This window comes from Eleginops maclovinus, chromosome 9, assembly GCF_036324505.1.
Source record: "Eleginops maclovinus isolate JMC-PN-2008 ecotype Puerto Natales chromosome 9, JC_Emac_rtc_rv5, whole genome shotgun sequence".
Taxonomy (NCBI): domain Eukaryota; kingdom Metazoa; phylum Chordata; class Actinopteri; order Perciformes; family Eleginopidae; genus Eleginops; species Eleginops maclovinus.
In genome coordinates this window covers 14230821-14250130 of record NC_086357.1, presented here as the reverse complement: position 1 = coordinate 14250130, position 19310 = coordinate 14230821, and the positions used below count along the sequence as shown (strand labels likewise).

General features: G+C 37.1%; 2 protein-coding genes across 3 annotated transcripts; both read right to left on the bottom strand.

Moving 5' to 3' along the window:
- Positions 1 to 503: 503 nt before the first annotated feature.
- On the bottom strand, positions 504 to 6783 carry mob3a (MOB kinase activator 3A). Its single transcript, XM_063890883.1, has 4 exons — positions 6535 to 6783; positions 4684 to 5249; positions 2730 to 2932; positions 504 to 1220 (listed from the first exon to the last, which is right to left on the bottom strand). The coding sequence occupies exons 2-4, from the start codon at positions 5099 to 5101 to the stop codon at positions 1191 to 1193; spliced, it is 651 nt and encodes a 216-aa protein (XP_063746953.1). The 5' UTR covers positions 5102 to 5249; positions 6535 to 6783; the 3' UTR covers positions 504 to 1190.
- Positions 6784 to 6988: 205 nt separating this feature from the next.
- LOC134869337 (tyrosine-protein kinase ZAP-70) lies at positions 6989 to 18223 on the bottom strand. 2 transcript variants are annotated; one of them, XM_063890881.1, is made up of 13 exons: positions 18058 to 18223; positions 13669 to 14133; positions 12642 to 12802; positions 12408 to 12546; positions 12213 to 12294; positions 11993 to 12015; positions 11872 to 11911; positions 11018 to 11210; positions 10687 to 10893; positions 10083 to 10275; positions 9335 to 9475; positions 9136 to 9248; positions 6989 to 8450 (listed from the first exon to the last, which is right to left on the bottom strand). In XM_063890881.1, the coding sequence occupies exons 2-13, from the start codon at positions 14071 to 14073 to the stop codon at positions 8333 to 8335; spliced, it is 1815 nt and encodes a 604-aa protein (XP_063746951.1). In that variant the 5' UTR covers positions 14074 to 14133; positions 18058 to 18223; the 3' UTR covers positions 6989 to 8332. The 2 variants fall into 2 exon arrangements, with proteins under 2 accessions (XP_063746951.1, XP_063746952.1); XM_063890882.1 differs by lacking the exon at positions 18058 to 18223 and adding an exon at positions 14335 to 15323.
- Positions 18224 to 19310: the final 1087 nt, after the last annotated feature.

Genomic DNA, 19310 nt, shown 5'->3' with positions numbered 1-19310 from the left:
AATAATTGCTCCTCATTGTTCACATGATCCAAACCTTTATGACTGTTAACTTCTAAACCAGACCAACAAGCTTATTCATGACCATTGTTGACCCGATCATGCAGAGCTGGCCTCACTCAAAACAAACTCTCTATGTATTCTGCTCAGCACAATCTGGTATGTTGCTTGCATAACCAGCTTTATCCAATCATTTACTCCAGTCAGGTCCAGAAAGACCGCAATTTCCTTTTCATGACAATAACTGGGACATTGGGCAGATTGCATAAAGCCTTCTACATTAAACTGTAGGATTAGTTATTTTCTCACTATTTACCATTTTGGTGTCTGATGCCACCCAGTGGACAGTTTTATATTTAGTCTTTTACAAGAGTGCTGCCAACAGTTATGGCACAGAGGTTTGAGTCTTGTGTGACCTTCAGCTGCAACCAACACCTGCAGGTTGGTCATCTGAGAACCTGCCTGGCGGCCCGAGGCCGAAAGTGTGCAATGAATCAGACTTGATGTGTGAGTCACCAGTAGACCAATACTGTATTGTTTGTTTTTTTAGTTATGTGTAGAACTTCATGTTTGTATAACCACTCTCAGAAAGAAAAATGTGTTTTACTCATTGTAACATTTGTACATTATACTCTTTGCCAGAGAAAATACAAAATTACTACATTGATTGTTCAGATGTGAGGGATTAAACTGACTAAACCTGGGACTAAAATAGCAATTAAATAGATTTGTTTAGGTCGGAGCCCAGCACTATAAGCTTCAGAAACAAATGTCAGTCAGTGTAAATTTAAATACTGATTATCAAATTCAATTTATAACAGAGTACATAATCATTTTGATGTAACAACATAGTGATTTTATATAGTACAGTAAGAAATCTAATTTTAGATTGTTTTACAGACAAATAGACAAGAGCATCCTGGAATGATTGAGATTCAAATAAAATACAAAACATCGAAACAAACATACACCTCTTAATACTTTGCTCTGATAAAATGTTTGAAAACTTTTTTAAAAAGAACAGAACGCCTCATCTCACAAGCTTAAAACCTACAGTATGTGGCTAAAATAGATTACAGTACTTAAATATAAAAATAGACTCTTTTCTAATTTGTTTGTTCTTTTAGTTCTGCAGTCTTCTTGATGGACGGATGAGTTTGTCCGGCGTTTGTCATCCGATCAGTTGTCTCCCTTTAGTGACACATCCGGGAAGTCATCTCTTTCTGCAGAAATGAGACACACAGAACACCCAGTTAGAAAATACAGGAAAAACCCCTTGAGATGTTACCAGACATTAGGATGCAATAAGCATGTTATTTATATATAACTTTAAGCTTATGTAGAGAAGATAATATTTGAATAAAAGCAACAAATATAGAAAGCAAAGCAACATATTGAGATATAGTATTGTAGGGGCTTAGAGAAGCTACAGCACATCACCACAATATAACACGTTGCTAGGTATATCAAATAATAAAGATAAAAATATCTGCAGACTAATCTCTAGGGATGTGCTAAGAGTCGTTTTATTTACTCTAATGCTTCTTTTGAGGGTATCAAATGAAGCTTTGAATGTGTGTTGTCATATAATTTAACCTGTTGTTAAAAATGTTGCTGTTAGATTGTGAAACTGCCCCCCTTTGCGTGCGGCAAACAATACAGCAAACGTTTTTTTTTGGGTCCCTGGAACAATTATGAAAAGCTAAACACAAACAAATATGGATATAGATAAAAAGATGTTTGAAATTTTGGGATATTGGAAATGTTTGGATCACACAAGGTGGAAAAAGTCCTAAGCAGCCACCACAGGAATCAAATTCTACGAACAGAAAAATACTAAAAACAGAATGAAAAGAAAATGCAAAGAAAAAAGTTGCGCAGCATTCTGATGTTGATTTATAATTTGAATGTCAACGTTATGAATGAAGCTTCAAACCATGCGTGCGGCCCTGCTAATCTCCATCGCAAACATCCAGCTTATTGTCGTAAGCTTTTGGTCACACGGGCCTTTGTTACAGTTCAACTCATGCCCAACACACACAGAACTAAGAGACTCCCACAAATGGTGGAGGCATCAGACGCAATCAATAAACAATCAGCACACAATCAATCCCATTATCACATAAATTGGGGCAGTATAGTAATCTATGATTGATTCAAGAAATTCAACAAAAACATTTGGTTAAAATATGATTTATAGAGATCCTTTAAAAATAAATCTAAGTTGCTCGATTTGGGAACAAACATATAATTTTTTTTATTGAATTCCACTGTTTATTATACTTGCAACAAAAGGTCCAAAGCCAGGGTCCTGTTTGACATAAGGGACCTTATTAGTTTTGCTGCTTACATGCAGATCACCATGCATCCTGTTTAACAAATGATTGTCTCGGGCAAGTTGCTGATAAATGTGAGTCATACCAGGCTATTGTATATTCATGCATGGTGTGCAAGCACATTTTGTTTTGATATTTTAAATCTTAACATTTTAACAAGAAGAAATGATCTCATTTTGTTAATCCCCACTATTTACTTTTTATTTAAGTTTATTTATCTACTGTAAAATGCACAGTTAGGTAGTAAGTATCTTGGTTGCAATTATTTAACACAAAATACAAGTGATTCTGATTACTTACTTACTTCTTCAAATACAAACTTTACATCAACAATGAGGTTTTTTTAAATCAATATTTTAAACCTGATCTACTTTTTGTGCCAGCTCCATCACTCACCAGAGGCTCCAGCTCTTTGTGATCTGTGAGGTTGAACTCAGTGACAAAGTAATAGAAATGCTTATAGCAGGTATTGACATGAGCCTCGGCCCCCATCTGGCTCACACGGTCAAAGTGGTGGATGTAGACGTGAACAAACACCCGGAACAGACGAGACAAAATCTTCTTAGCCACCTGCATGAAGGTCTTAGGGAAGGGAGTACCTGTGGGTCAGACAGATAGAGACGAGACAACACTGATGTCAATCCAGCATTACCTTTCGACATTTGCTTCACAGAGGAATACATTCGAAATCCCGATGTGTTTAATGCAATGGTAACAGAATATTTTATTCAGAAGAGTTTAACTTTTCAGTATGTTTCTTTGTCCTATGGAATTCTTTAGGTATGATACCAGCATGCGGAAGGGCCCACACAGTATCACCACATATGTAAACGGAAAATCAACGCATCTTAGTCTGAGTGATAAGCCTCTGATCTCACCAAGTTATTCATTTGGTATGCCGTATTGCTTTGACTAATTCAATAATATTTCAGGAATCTGTTCCAAAGGACAAATTAGTCAGAAGTCATCTAATTATAGCCTCGTGTATATTGTGTGACCCATATTTGAATCCATTGCTTGGATGTTTCTGCGTCAGATGGGGCGCCACAGCAAAGGGTATGCACAAAGCTACAGAATGAGACACCGTCAATGCCACGGCAGCAGAAGGTTTACAAGTCATGTTTGCAATGTGTAACACTGTGGGTAACGTAATAAATGTGGCCTCCCAGATTTAATCTAATACATATTTTGGTTATCAGATTGTTAAATGCCTTCACCTCTGCAGAATTGTATCTGTACCTCATTTAAACTTTCCATTGCCTTCATTACATGTTTATTATTATTTACTATGACTAGTGCTGGCATGATTATTCAATTGAAAGAAATACTAAACAATGTTTTACTTTTTATTCTTTCGCTTATGACCTGGCATTTTTAAATAACAAAACTGCCATCAATATTAGTAACTAAAATGTTGTATCTTTCGTCCCAGATTTGTATTTAAATATCAACCTGCAACTCTACAGTGTGAAAGACGTTGTTTGGTTGCAAAAATGAATCAGCGAGTGTTGTGTTGAAGATGACGTCACGTCAGTTTCACACGGCTTTGTTATGTGGATGAGTTAACAATCCTTCCTACACTGAGAAGGTACTGTGGAGTGGAAAAAAATAAATAGAGAACAGCACCTGGTACAAAAGAGATTGAAGTCTAGTCTAGCAAAGACGTACCATCCAGTGGAAACACAACATAATATTTGCTCTCTACAGGTTCATGAACCTCTTTAAAAACAGACTATCTCTACTTGTAACCCTTTATCATCTGTTGCAGACAGTAGGTCTACCAGTTATGACCAAGTGAGTAATCACAAAGTCCCCCACAATCTACATTTTTTATTTACTTTACAGGACAAAAGTATAAATTAGAGGGAAATCTTATAAAGTAATATAACTTTGTGTGGCATAAATATGCTCCATTTTCCTCTTCTGTTGTTTTCTGACCCTTCATATGTATCCTGCCATCCATTGCGGGGGTCCCGACACCATGGTTGGGGACCACTGGGTTACAAAACTGTGAGAACCTGAATCCTTATTTATCAAACATCACTAGGGGCTTTACTATTGTAAATCACTTTGAAAACTGTGTAATTCTGTCTGGGCACTGATCATTATCTGTGGACCAGAATAGGAATTGAAATAGCCTAATGTAGTTGATTTAATTGATGTGAGTAATAGTGGTTTGAACCAATAGTCTAAGATTCTTCACAGCAGCCTTGTTGAATGTTGACAGTTAAGATACATTTTTACTCTTTCATAGGACACGCAAAAAAACAAAAGTCTGTGACCTAATTCTGGATCTCAGGATAAAGAGTTTATGACACTAAAGTCTTAACACCATAATCTCAACACTTACCGACATTGGTGGGGAAGATGTTCTCATTGTTGATTTGTACCTCAATCCAATCCATGAGCAGACTCATGTATTTGGGGGCCGACAGGGCTGTCGGTTTCTTATATTTGTGCTCGTCCTGCCAGCGGTATTCGTACCTGGGCCCACCTGACATGACGGGGCACGTTTGATCGGTGCAGGAGTCGCTGATGGTGCCGTAGATGAGGTTAATACGGTTGAAGAAGTCCACCACGTGGACGGCGACCCAGTCGTTGAGGTCCTCGCCGTGGGGCAGCTGCACGGCCATCTTCAGGTCCAGCCCTGCATTCAGAGATGCCTGGGCCTTCTTGTGCAGATCGAAGCGCTGCGTCCCGGGCTCAAACTTGCGCTTGGGCCGGAATGTCCTGTCTTTGTTGAAGACTTGTTTAAGAGCCATGGACATGGTTGAGTGAGGCAGTGCCAGGCGATTTGTTTGAATGTTTTGTGTGTGTTATTTACTGTTAAATTGGAAAGTTAAAAGGTTGTTTAAACAACCAATGAACAGTTTGTGTTATCAACTGTCTTCTGGTATTTGTTTTTCGACTGTGATCCTGCGTATGACAAAAAGAAGGGAAGAGAAAGAAAGAAAGGAACAAAGTTGTATTAATAGAAGTATATTTTCACTTGTATACATACTTTCTATCAAGCATGATATGAGGATATATGATATATCACCTATTCCTCATGAATCACAAAACTATTCCAATTTATAGGTGCATCTTCAACTGTTGTCATTATTGATAACTCAACATTTTTTTTTCTTAGTAATAATAAGTTTATCATTTGTCATATCAGATGTCAGAGAAAAGAGAGAGAACTGTCCAACACAATTCCAAAGAGTCAAAGAACCTGAACACAAGCAGCAAATCCTCACAAGTGAGAAACCTGAATATTGTTATACATGTGGCATTCATGCTTTTTAAAAAGACCTAAATTATTTTCAAATTATATAAATACTTATACCTACATTACCCATGATTATTAAAAATGTAATACACCAGAGCTGGCTTTACATAACAATAGCATCTGTGTTCCAGTTATTGCATTGTCTTGGGCCTAGAGTTGCTTGCAGAGATACAGCAAAGTATAAAACACGCACACACCTTTAAAAAAATATATATATAAATCTTAAGTGTTGTCAAGAAAGGTGGAGGTTATATCAACCTTTTTAACCTTTTTTGTATCCTACAAAAACATAAATAAATGTGAAAAGCCAATGATTATCACGAAATGCCTGAGTTTTTACTTCATTATGATTTTATCTAAGCACAACCCTGTGAAGAAGTGATGAAGCAAAATACAGTAATGGCAACCTGAACATTTCAGGTAGACCTGAAGTCTCAACAGTGGCAGCAGCTTGCATTAAAGATGAAACATCGGCCTGAAGTGGCCATGAGTCATTTCCTATTTCATCCACTAATTCCGCCGTGAAAAACCAAGAATCTACGGAATGACAATAAAACCAAGTCACATCGTCTACTACCAATATAACACAGCATTACTAGCTGTATTCATACATCGATCTAAAAACAGCACCGTCATCTTCACAATGATACGGATTTTAAATCGTTTTAAGCACACTTTCAAGGATACAACAGATTAAACAGCAGGGCACATGACGACTGAACGAAGTTTATTCGTGACGCGACATGCTAACTCGGGCTGACTTGTTGCTTTCTAAAGCAGCTACACACGTAAACAAGACAAACCCCACATCCTTCATATTAAAGTAACATCCCATGTGAATAAAAACCGTATGGAAGCATGTATTATATTAGACGGACGATGAAACGGTGACGAAATCGCATAGTTGAAACACCACTTTCACGAACTTACTTGTTCCGCCTTCCTGTTCCGCTCACTTTGCTTCGATCTTTTCTTATAGAAGATTATCTTGTTACCGATCAATAGTTTTAAATATACAGCATCCACGACCTACATTATTGATACGTGATACATGATGAATAATTACTCCTAATTCAATAAACATCTCACTTCAATAAAGAAACTAATGTCTGACTCCTCCCTACCAAACGAAAAGTACACCAGTGTCGAGTTAAATCCGTCGGTGGCTACTTCCGGACAGGACCTTCAAAACAACGTAACCGTTTGAACAATGTCATTTTGTTGGCATCTCTTTATTGTAGAAATCTACCCTTACAACATCTGACGTTAAGAAAGACCGAACACATTTATTTATTATGATGAAATAAGGATAGCACAACAGGCATGGTTGCATGGCATAAGTTAACTGCAAAATCCTTGTTTAAGAGAAAAAACAGATCCTTAATATAAAAATAACAACTTATTTTAATATCAAAAATACACCTTAATTGAGCATTTATTCTACGAATAGTTTGGGTTTTAAGTGAGTATATTATTTATTTTAGGCATTTAGGATGTCCTACCACCATATTTGTATATTTCCTTACTTTTATGTTAATAATGGTTCTTGAAAACATTGCATCTAGTACAATAGTTTATTATAACTCAAGTACATTCTAAATGCTTAAACTTGTAAAAGATCATCTTTCAATTTTTGTGTTCAATGTTTAGTAATTGAAGAAAAGGCGATCTCAATCGATACAGCCCTTGAATGCAACATGCCAAGTGTAGGCCTAAAGTTATCCTTCAAAACATTTCGCCATTATTTTGAAGAGTAATCCCTTAACTTCCTGTGTTGCGTGCCCTTCAGTTGTTGCCTGGCAGCTTAAGGGGCAGAGAACACAGTCATAATAAACCATAATACATCATGTTTGGATTATTGAGAGGAAAAACACAGTAAACTCTGATTTAAATTAGTTTAAATGGTTCAAGATGAATATGTATTTCAACACATAATCCTAATGTCCCTTTTATTTATATTTATTATTTATTTACTTTGAAGGATACTATATAAATCATCATACAACTGCTATGTTTCTCTATACAATTCTAAAAAACGATTTTTCCAATGCAGATGAAGAGCTTTGCACATGTGTACAAGGCATGTTTCAAATACTTTATTCCCATATATGTCTGCTATAGGTTGAAACACGTGGGACATCCCTGTGTAAGTCAGCAGAAAGAGTAATCAATGATTATATAGTTACACTGTTATGTGTTCTATTGTTTTTACTTCATGATATCTAAAAAACAAAAGTGCATGTAGGTCAATCTGATTATAAACTCCACGTTTAAACCTGTGTAACAGGTTAACAGAAGTAATCATTGACTTCACAGGAATGTTAAAAGAACCATATTAAAGTGTACAGTTCTATCAGTATCTTCTACATTATTTGGCATAAAAAAGATACTGTGAAAAACCAATTGCATAAGCACTATATACTCCCATTATACTCCAAAATACCACAATATAAAATGAAATTGTTCAACAATGCAAAGATGTAAAAACTTAACATTCAAATCATGACAGACAGACAGAGAGACACAGATCCTTCTTACGTGGTCGACCTACTGAAGTCCAATTTACAATGCACATTTATTATCATCAAGGCCTGTTTAACTGTATTGGTACTGTAGTTGAAGCTGGTCAGTGTGCACTGTTCATAAAAAGCTCTTTGTTTGGGTTCTCTAATGGCCAGCTGAAAGGATGCTTTGTGCAGCATGGGGACAGAATGTGCCTTGTTTCTGTCTACTTGATAGGCTCGGCAGCGGCTGCAGCTCCCTCAGGCTTGGCCTTGTTCGATATGGAGTAATGGTAAGACCTCATGGACTCCTCAACCTTCTTGAAGTCAGGACGGTCCTCGTGCCTGGGGAGAGACGGAAGACAGGAGCAGATGTTTGAAAGGTTGTGATTAGAGGGAGGCAATGCAACCAGATGAGGTCACATTACCGTCTGACGCTGAACGAATGTCAAATACAACACATGACATGGTCCATTGTCTTTAGTTCTGAGTGAGGAAAGTACTTTCCTTCAGCCCCAGCAGTCATGCTTTAGACTTGATAATAACACAATATCTGACTAGCTGCTGTAGTGCATGACTGTTCATCTTCACTCTTTAAAGATCTGCTCCAATTTGATCAGGCTTTTGTTGCAGAGCCCTGACTTGACAATTAAAGTTGTTTATATATTCCATTACATTGAGGTATTTAAAAAAAATCTTTGCCCTATAGCAAAAATACATGCTACTTTCACTGTTCATAACTGCTGTATAATGGAGCACTGACGTGTGTGATTCAAACATCCCCAAACTTTTAGTTTACAGAAAACAATACAACTTAAAAGACTGATTTTGATTGAAGCAATTAACACAGTGGAAGTGGACATTTTAGATTAATCCATAGTAGTTCTAGGACAAGGGTATTTCTATAATAACAAGGATTAATTGTTGTATGTGAGTTGATGGCTTTGTGTGACTGAATTGTGTTCTTATGTGTATGTATTGCACATGTAACAAGTAAAGTTGCAAAGGCATCAGATGATCACTTTCTTACTTGTATGTCCAGCATTCTTTCATCACTGTATACATTCGCTCTGGACACACTGCCGGACACTCCATGCGGCCTTCACTTTCAATGAAGCGCATCACCTCTGGGCCTTTCATTTTCTATACATAATTGTGACACAGAAAAAGTTGTAATTCACTTTAATATGTACTGTGATTGGTACAGGACTTTGATTGTGCTCTGGTACCTTGTAAGGTTTCCCTCCGAAGGAAAAGGCCTCCCACATGGTCACACCAAAACTCCACACATCACTTTTACTGGAGAATTTGCGGAAGCTTATGCATTCTGGAGCGTACCACTTCAAAGGCCATTTACCTGCAGTACGAGCCTGAACAACACAACATGTATGACAAAAAGCAGCATGTAAATGAGAGGCAGCCTGCATCAGTATTGCTAATAGTAGATTACAATGTGTGAAGGACTTTAAGTCTGAAAAATGGACACAAAATGCTGCAAGATTTGATCATTTACATTTTGGCATGCAACTTTTCTCAACTTACATTTTTTGGGTGATTTTTACTTCCGCAACATTTGATTACATTTACCATTGTTACCAGAGCAGGAGAAATATCCAATACATATAAAAATAACATATGCTAATAATTACTTTTCTAAATGATTAAAGATATATAAAAATGTATCTGTAAGTCCAACACAGGCCATTATAATTTCACTTGGTATTATTATTATTTCATGTTTTTCTTTTTTTTTAATCTCGTATTATTTTGTGATTGATTTTTATTCTTTATTGATTTATGCTATGCTTTGCTATTGACTTTGAGAATAAAGTGCAGTATAATCACTCATAGTTTTCGGTTGTTATCACACTTTTGTTTTTATGCTTGCCAGGTTATTTAAATGGGACTGTGTGTTTTATTGTTGTGTTTTATGTCTTCATTGTCAAGAAACTCTGTAACATCTGACAATATATGTACCCTGTAATAGTTTTCATCTGCTCCAATGGCCTTGGAGAGCCCAAAGTCACTGATTTTGGCGAACTTTTTGTTGACCAGCAGGACATTACGAGCTGCTAAGTCTCTGTGCACAAAGTTTTTCTCCTCCAGATACTTCATTCCCATCGACACCTGGTGCATTAGGTTCACAATGTTCTCCACGGTTACTGTGTCCCTGTGGGGACAAAAACACTGATTGTCACAAAATCAGGAGATGATGAAGAATATTCATTCCATTTTTTTCCTCTATTAGAATCTTGTTTTGTCCTTATCCAAATCAAAGGTCTGAGGATTGATGGGCTTGTATGACACTTTATTCTAACCATGGGGTACTTTTACCACCATCCTTTAAATGCAACCCTTTGAGAAGTAGAAATCACTCTTTAAACGTATAATAACTTTAACTAAAGCCCACAAAAAGTACATGTTGACACCATTAAGTGGTAACATGAAAAAAAACCCGTTGAAGAATTGTTATTTTTACATATTTATTTAAAAATACTTTACTAGTAGCCCTACTAAGAATGACAACGTGAGAGGACCAACTGTACCAATTCTGATCCTTATCTTTTAAAGTTTAACTTACTTATTTGAGGAAAGAAACTTGTTGAGAGGCCCAGCAGAGGCCATCTCCATGACCAGCATCAGATTCTCCGCGTTGCACAGACCCAGCATGCGGACGATGAAGGGGTTGTTGAGCTGGTGCATGATCTCTGCCTCCCTCATCATCTCCTCCCTCACCAGCTTCTCATTGTCACTCTTTAGCACTTTGATGGCCACATCAAGCTGGCCCCTGAGAGAAAACAAACAGCAAAACATTGTGGATTACCTCAAGAGATGGTGCAGTAAACTGCTCGGAAACCACTTCTGGGTTTAAGAGTCAACTTGGTTTTGTTATACAATGTTCCAGTCCTCACGAATCAGTCTTGAGGACTCCTTTCTTGACGCAGCCAAAGTTCCCTGAGCCGAGCTCCACTTCATCGATCAGCAGCTGATTCCTCTGGATGTTGAACCTCTTCACTTCATTTGGGTTGTGGTACGGATTAAATCCCCCGCAGTCCATCGGCAGCACTTCGCGGTCTACAGGCACAGTGGTGGCCAGATCGGGTGCTGTGAGGGTGCAGACCATATAGGGTTGAAACACAATTTCTTATGGTTTTATGCTGTACATGCTAATAACCTGATGATAGGACACTAGCAGTCTTTTGTTTTCTTCAAAACATTGCTTTAAAAAGATAGTGTGTGGTTCTGTGAAGTTTTGAAATAGAGCTGCAGTTACTGTTAAATTCTTGTAGGCAGTGATGAGTAAGTGTTTTTGTACAGCTTTAGGCCACTTCATTACAGTAAGTCATTTAAGTACATTTTTCTGATTATACCCCTTTAAATGTGTTTTAATAGTAGCCCTTGTACTATAGATAATCTTTAGCTTTTTCTATTGTTGTTTTTTCAAAATTAAAATCTTAATACATTTTTCACTTTTGATTGTTTGTGATTTTAGCCATTTTATTTAAGTACTTGAATTGCAAAACATCCTTGGGTGTCGTGAAGGTCCCCGAAATAAAATGTATTGTTATTTTATTATTTTGTTCAGTTTTATGTATTTGAACATAGGGAGAGATTAGAAACAAGCTTAGATGATAAATTCCGTGGTGTTTGGTGTCGGTTAAAACATTGTCCCTAAAATCGACTTAAAGAAAAGTAACTTTGCTGCAAGCACATATCACTGAGCATTTAACTGTGGTATGAGTAGGTTGTACTTCCGGTGACTGACCATTAGGTGGCGGTGTGTATCCATTTGCTGGAGCACGCCTCTGAAAAAGTGACATTCAAATTAATCTCAGAGAAAGAATAACATGCTGACTTAAACAGTGCAGGATGTACTCAGTACTTACTATTCGAGGAATACTGGGAGTCTCTGAAAGGTTGTTAAGAGAAAAAAAAAATATATATATATATCATTAGTTTCAGTATTAAGTGTAATGATCATCAAGGTTAAATGTTACAAATAACCCACAATCATGAACTGGGAACGCAGTTAGGATTATGGTTACGGTTTTGCAGCCATTACAAAATGTTAACAGGACTGTGAAACGTGAATAAGATGTTCAGTACTTTCAGCAGTTTTGCCATTCAGGCACGCCTCCCTGAGAATAGTCATCAGGCCATCAGCTTTCATCTTCTGGTATTCAACCAGCTAGAGAGATTAAGAAAACATTATATTTTAAACAAAACATCAGCACAAACACCATCGGCTTCTACCTAATCAATAGATAATGAAAGAAGAGAAGAGTATTATGGAGGTCAGACCTGCCAGATTGTGTCAAACTTTGTTCCCTCTGGCATGGAGTATTTCCCTGACTTGTCTTGGAGTATCTGGTAGTGATACACTGTTTTTCCGTACACCATGGAGAGAGCAAAAGTACTTGGCTGCTCTTTTTCTCTCACTCTGAGAAACAAAAAAACAGAGTTGCTTTAAAAACACCATTGTTGTCTTTGACCTTTAGCTGATAAAGAAAAGAAACATCACCTTGAGCAACTTACAGAAACTTGCCGTCGGGTTGTCCACCAGAGTAAAGTCGCCTCTCTCCTTCCTGCCGGTTGATTTTACCGTGGTACCAGGGCATCTTCTCGTGGGCCGTGGTGGCGATCAGTTTCTCCAGCTGAGGAGCTTGACTGATGATGGCCTGCTCCATCGCTTCTCCCTGAGCAGAAAAACAGACAGAATTCACACATTGATTAAGAGTATAGTTACTCTGTCAGTTATTCCAAATGGTATTCCTAAATACATACATTCATTCAGCGATGTCTGTAAAATATTTTTGCCTCTGGACCCCTGAAAACCCACTGAAATATATTTTAATATAAACTCTTAAAGAGGTGCACATCACGTTATGCATTTATATTTTTTTGTAGCAAAACGTTACTTAAATATATGTAATATGTTCGACTTTTATATGTTTTTTATGTGATTTGCTAATTTGCTAAAACACTTCGTTACTTTTCACAACTTCTAACATTAGTTGCATCTATTGCAGACAGAGGCTTATGATTGTCTCCTTTTTGTCCCTGCAGGGGGGTCGGCAGACATCTGGAGCCAGTTTGGCTGTTAAGCAGAAGCCCACCAGTGCTACTGGTTGTCAGTGTGTGAATGTCTGCAGCAGGAGACAAATCATAAAACTGCAGGACTTCAGATTGAAATCCTACTACAGATGGCCAGACCTCAAATGCAATAAACAAAGACACTCTAAAATGGTGACTATTTTATGTTTTGAATAATTGCTAACCCTTAATCCTGTTTGTATTGTAAAGGCTTTTGTTGAGTTTTATGATATACAGTAACATAAAAACAAACAAGTAAGTAATATAAATATTTGAAAAAGATTGCAAGCATTTCAAAAAATGTAAATTGGTACTTGAATAAAACTAATTAGTTGCATTGGAACCTTAATTTGTAAATGTATCTCCTCTGTTAACCTAGTTGATTACTGAACAACTTATTTTAACTATTTGAAAAATAGGAATTCATTTCACTTTTATAAAACTTCTAAATGATGAAGAGCAGCCTCACCTCCAAATTCCAGGTCTGCTTTACGTACTCCCTCATCATATTTTCTCTCATGGTGTCGAACACGCCGGGACGTATCGGTGTGTCCGGGGAGCGCAGACAGGGTTTCCTCAGGATGCACACCAGCCCTTCAGGGTCTTTGCTGTAAAATTCACAGAGCTCTGCTGGCCCACAGTGAGGCTTCCCCCCTGTGATGCAGTAGGTCCCATTAAGCTGCTTGTCTATAGAGTAATGATTAAACTCCAGGTTAAACACAACAGACAGAACATAGCCTCCAAGACTGCGAAGACACTGTCGCAGCAGGAACATCCCATCGACCATCCCCGCCAGCTTCAGGTGCTGCTCCGCATCCGAGCGACTGATGCTGCCGTAGTAGAAAGGGAGCTCGGCTGCTTGGTCGATGGACATGGTGCGAGCTGTGAGAGAAGAACTGGAATTTGGCTTTGAGTTCCGGTTGGTGGATATTAACTAAAGAGAGAAAGAAAGGCAAAAATTGCATTTAAAAGGCTAAAAGCGTTTGATCTCTGACCTTTCCACCTTTAAGCACCCGTGTTCCCTCCAATGCCTGCTAAAACATTTTTTAATTCTCATATACCAAATTACAAACCAGTCGTGAAATTACAGTTTACAAAATCAACATTTAGCAAGCATTAATCATATTAGTTTCACCTCTACTCCTTCTCTTCTCTGACACACCAAGAAAAAGTTAGTTTTTTCAGTACAGCCAACTTTACACTGACGTGATATTTAGCATTAAGCACCCACACATTATGGCTGCATGGAGCTTTCACAGTAACAAACTGGTGACAAAGCCACAACAGGAAGCTGCAGTCCGCCCTCACAGCCTCTTTTCTCCAGCATCTTGTTCTTCCGTTGAACAGGTGCTTTTTGCTTTGAGATCATTCTGCTTTGGAAACTCGAATTTGAAAGTTTTCCTTAATAAGAGGAGACTTTATTTAGGAAATCCCCCTCACTACATATTGAAAACAACTACAATGTTATGAATGAAATATAAAATTGGATTTTAAACTTTAGGGGAAATGTTACATGAAGACTTAAAGATAAGACAAACGTCAAGCAGGTTTTGACTGCAGTGTAAAAATGTGATAGCAGGCGGAAAATGCCTGTTGGAGATCAAAATGAAACTGACAATGATCAAAATGCGTCAGGCACACCACACAGAAAGTAGATAACTTGAATTCGCAGATGTGCTTGGAATAAAGATTGAGATTTTATAAAATCCCACTATAATAAAGAAGAAAGAGGAAAGAGTAAGAGCTAAAACCACAGCTTGTCGTGCTGAAATGATTTAGTTCAACCGTTACAGAAAATTAATTTATGATTTAATTTAAGTAATAATTGATTTATAATTTGAGTACTTTATCTATGTTGTATATATGAATGGAAAGCTCACATTATTAAGAAATAAATTCTTATTTATTTACTTGAACCTGATCAGACATTTTGTAACACCTAAAATTGTGAAAAGTAATGAAGGAAGTGAGTAAAACCTCAGCTTCCTGGCTACAAACTTGTGATTCTTGCCCACATCCATAATGGACAACTGATGAGAAACACAAAGCCACCGCAAGAAACAAGACCCCCACAACAAAGATCTCTAGAGCCGACGATGTGGACACACAGATACCCGCACGCACACAACAAGGCTTCATTAACTACACCTGCACCTGTTTATATGATGTTTCCTTAGGGTATAGCATTACAGTTGTGACACTATTCCTATATTAATCACAGACAGTAATATTACTTAAATAGACTCCAACTAAAGAGAATATGACATTTATAACACACCAAGATGCTTTCCTTAGAAAGCATGGAAAGAATATTGGTCACACTGAATGTAATACATGAGCTTTTACAGACTTTCAACAAGACATACAAATATTTTAATCTAATTCAGAAGGCAACTCTTTATTCAACTCGTGTTTATTATATTTGTATGTTTTTTCTCCTCTAATTTGTGCCTAGCTGACACATGAAGACCTTGAAACCAGTGTTGAGTTGTATCCTTCCTCCTTTTTTCAAAAGAAAGCCTTCTTTAAAAGACCGAAACTAGCCGAATTCAAAGAGAAAAATACTTTCGCAAATGAAGAGTGTCAGAGTGTGCAGACAGTGAGCAGTGGAGTACCACCTGTGAGTCAGTCGCAGTTCAACGAGGTGACTGTTGGTTTTCCACAGTGAAGTCCTCATACGCAAAGTAGATTTTATCAAATACAAAACAGAACCCATCTTGTTATCATCTAGTCAAGCTTTTGTCTACAGAAACTGAATGTGTTTTTTTTTATCGTACAGGTTATTTATGCCAGTGATTGAGAGGCACCGCTTAACTGAGTGGATAGACAATTTTTAGTTATACACTTTCAATTCAACACTATAGATAATACTTCAAGAGGCCAAAAATTCTTACCTTAACTTATCGTTTCTAGTCCTTTCAGGATTGGCTTGTGCCCCTGCTTCCCAAATGAGTCTATACACTTTTTTACACTAGCAGTGCTATAGTCCACGCCTAAAGAGTGTTACGCTCCCATTTATACTTTATGGCCTCAATTAAGACATAAAACAACAAACAAAAGTAAGCTTGAAGAAATTAATTTAACAGTATTTGCGATTTATCATTCTGGACCAATGTAATGGACTGACAAACCTACACTGTCATCCACAGAGCCATTGGCATTGGCTGAAACAGACTTAAACAACAATGTGTATATTTGAAAACATATGAAGCCCTTCACTCGTAATGTAAACGGTTTAGATTTGACCTATGATCAAATAACTGACTTACTTCTGTTGAAAATGTAGTTTCCGAGCTTGATTTTTTTTTTTATTAAATAGGAGTCTTTTTGTTTAGAAGTTTCTCTGTTTGTTTTGTGTCAATGCCAACATTTTTGTTAAGTTATACAATATTTTGCATAAATCTAAAAGGCTATATTTCAATGTTGTAAAAATAAATATGACACTGTGGAAAATAAAACATTTGACGTGATATAATTGTCTACGCCTTTTCATTATAACATTGCACCCAAACATCTAAAAAACTTCAGTGGTACGCTGAAGCTGCAGGATCAAGTTGGGGTCAGATAAATATTGAACTCTTTATGTCTGTTTATAGAGAGTGAAAGCACAAAGCACAAAGCCCTCAACAGCGTCCACCTTAAAGTCCTTCCTACAATGTCATTTAAACTATTTATTCTCATGAATCATACGTGTGAGTAATACCATGAGGTCAGTGATTTCATTTGCTTCTTTAACACGGAAAGGCTGTTATTCTGTAGATAACTCAATCAAAAACATTCCAGTGATAACTATTGAGCTATTTATGTTATTTTAAATCATGACTATTTGAGTTATGCTATCAGGAAGTAAGGTTGTTGTTATGTTACTCAACGCATTACTCCATACGTACATCAGTATTAGAGAACTTGTAGGCAACAGCCAACCATCATACATGAAATTATCTGTCATCTGTCAGTTAAACCTATTATAATGAGGCTTTGGTGTCAACTTTGGTTTCAGCTGGAAATAAATTGAATGTCAGTAAACACTCTCACACTGACATTGAGAATTAACAAGCACATTTTTTAGTACATAAACCTTTTGGCTACCCACACCGATATCGTCAGACCGTGGCTGGAACATTTCATGCTTCAGTCCAGCACCAAAAATACATCGACTCATTTCAAGAAAAGTAACAAGCGATAAAAGACACACACACACACACACACACACACACACACACACACACACACACACACACACACACACACACACACACACACACACACACACACACAGTTCTTTTACCCATTTTTTTCCAAGGCACAAAGAAAGCAGCTATTTATATTTTTGCACATGTTATCTCTACTTCTGTAAGCCAAAGCAACAATGCCTCAGCCAAACGTTGTAACACACACACTTCTATTCATTTTTACTACTCAGACAAGGATATGGAAATATAGAAAAACACTGTGGATGTTTGGCTTAAATTGAAAAGGAACATTAGAATATAAATACCAAATTTAGGTTACACACTAAATTTAGATTTAAATTACAGGGTGTTTATGTAAAAAACTAACGATAAAAGGTATTAAAACTAACTTTTAACACAGTCAAACCCCTAATAAACAGTTGTATGGATACATGTTTAGTGGAAAGTATTTCTGATTAAAGAGAAACACTGATTTTAAGGGAATTACATTATAAAAAGTAAACGTTTTTGGTGACATATTGCACAACTTTTCCCCAAGCCCAGTCTTAACCTAATCATACTAAGTGCAAAATGTATGGTTTTGTTCATTTAAAAATGTGTATTCCAACAATACAAAGCATAGCTGTTGTTAAATCAGATAAACATTGACAATTAAAGATACTTACAGTACGTTCTCCTGCTTCACCACTTAGAAGAGCGTGTTGTTGCAACAGAGACAAAGATATACAGAATCTGTTGATCTGACAGTGGAGTAAGGTGCTGTGAAAAAGTTGGGGTTAGACGCGCGCGCGCGCGCGCACACACACACACACACACACACACACACACACACACACACACGCACACACACACACACACTATACATATACTATACATATACTATACATCTATAGGATTGTGAATAACGTTTGTCACTTGTGAAGTTGTTGTTTGGAGCTCTTTAAATCCTGATTGAACTTCAGACGGTAGAATGCTGTGTCAAAATATACAAGCTTGATTAACACAACATTAAAGAAATATCTTTGTTGTCACCTTTTGGAACTATTATGTATTTGCTTTCTCGCTGATAGTAAAAGGAAAACAGCAACCCCAACTCTCATTTGTGCGTTGTATAAATGTTGGTCATCTTCCTACTATCTGCCAATATATATTGGAAACATGTTTTTTACAATTTGTAATAGCTTTACATATATAGTGGAAACAACAGTAAGCATCCATCCAAAGGCAATAAATTGTACCCAAAATCATCAAATAGAAACGTTGTGTTTACAATTTAAATGTGGACCGTCGTCCCCATGTTGCAGTCTTTACAGTTAGCTAAGCGTACTCCTGTTTTATGTCTTGCTAATTCATGTTAATGTGAATGTATGTACACAGTGGTGGCAATACAATTATTTTATCTTTCTTCATTTCTATGTGATGTGTGTTGTACTTTTCAATACAGACGAACCGTTATGACACGTACACCCACAACACTTGTGTAATAACCACAGTACAAATATCAGAGATACTAAAGTTGCCCCTCAAACAAAACCCTCACCTGACGCAGCAGCTGCTTCCTCGGTATCAGATCAGTCAGCCAATCAGCAGATCCCCCTCAATCAAGCCTGACATCAACACACTAAAGCAAACTGGAAGACAAGATGCGTGCCTTCAAAATAAAAGCAGCATGTTCATTCAGTCTTTTGATACCAGTGTTCTTGTAAACAAGAGTTCTCCGTTTAAAAGCAGCAGTTTCAATCACAATATACTCTACACTCTTTTCAATATATACAAAGGTTATGACTTAAACATTAGTAGGCATGTATGTTTTGAGAAAATAAAAAGTGGAGTCTGCGCTTGGTTTGAATGTGTATACTTTTTATTTTTAAACACAGCAGAGGATTACGAGAAATGATAACCCCGAAAAAAGTTGGCA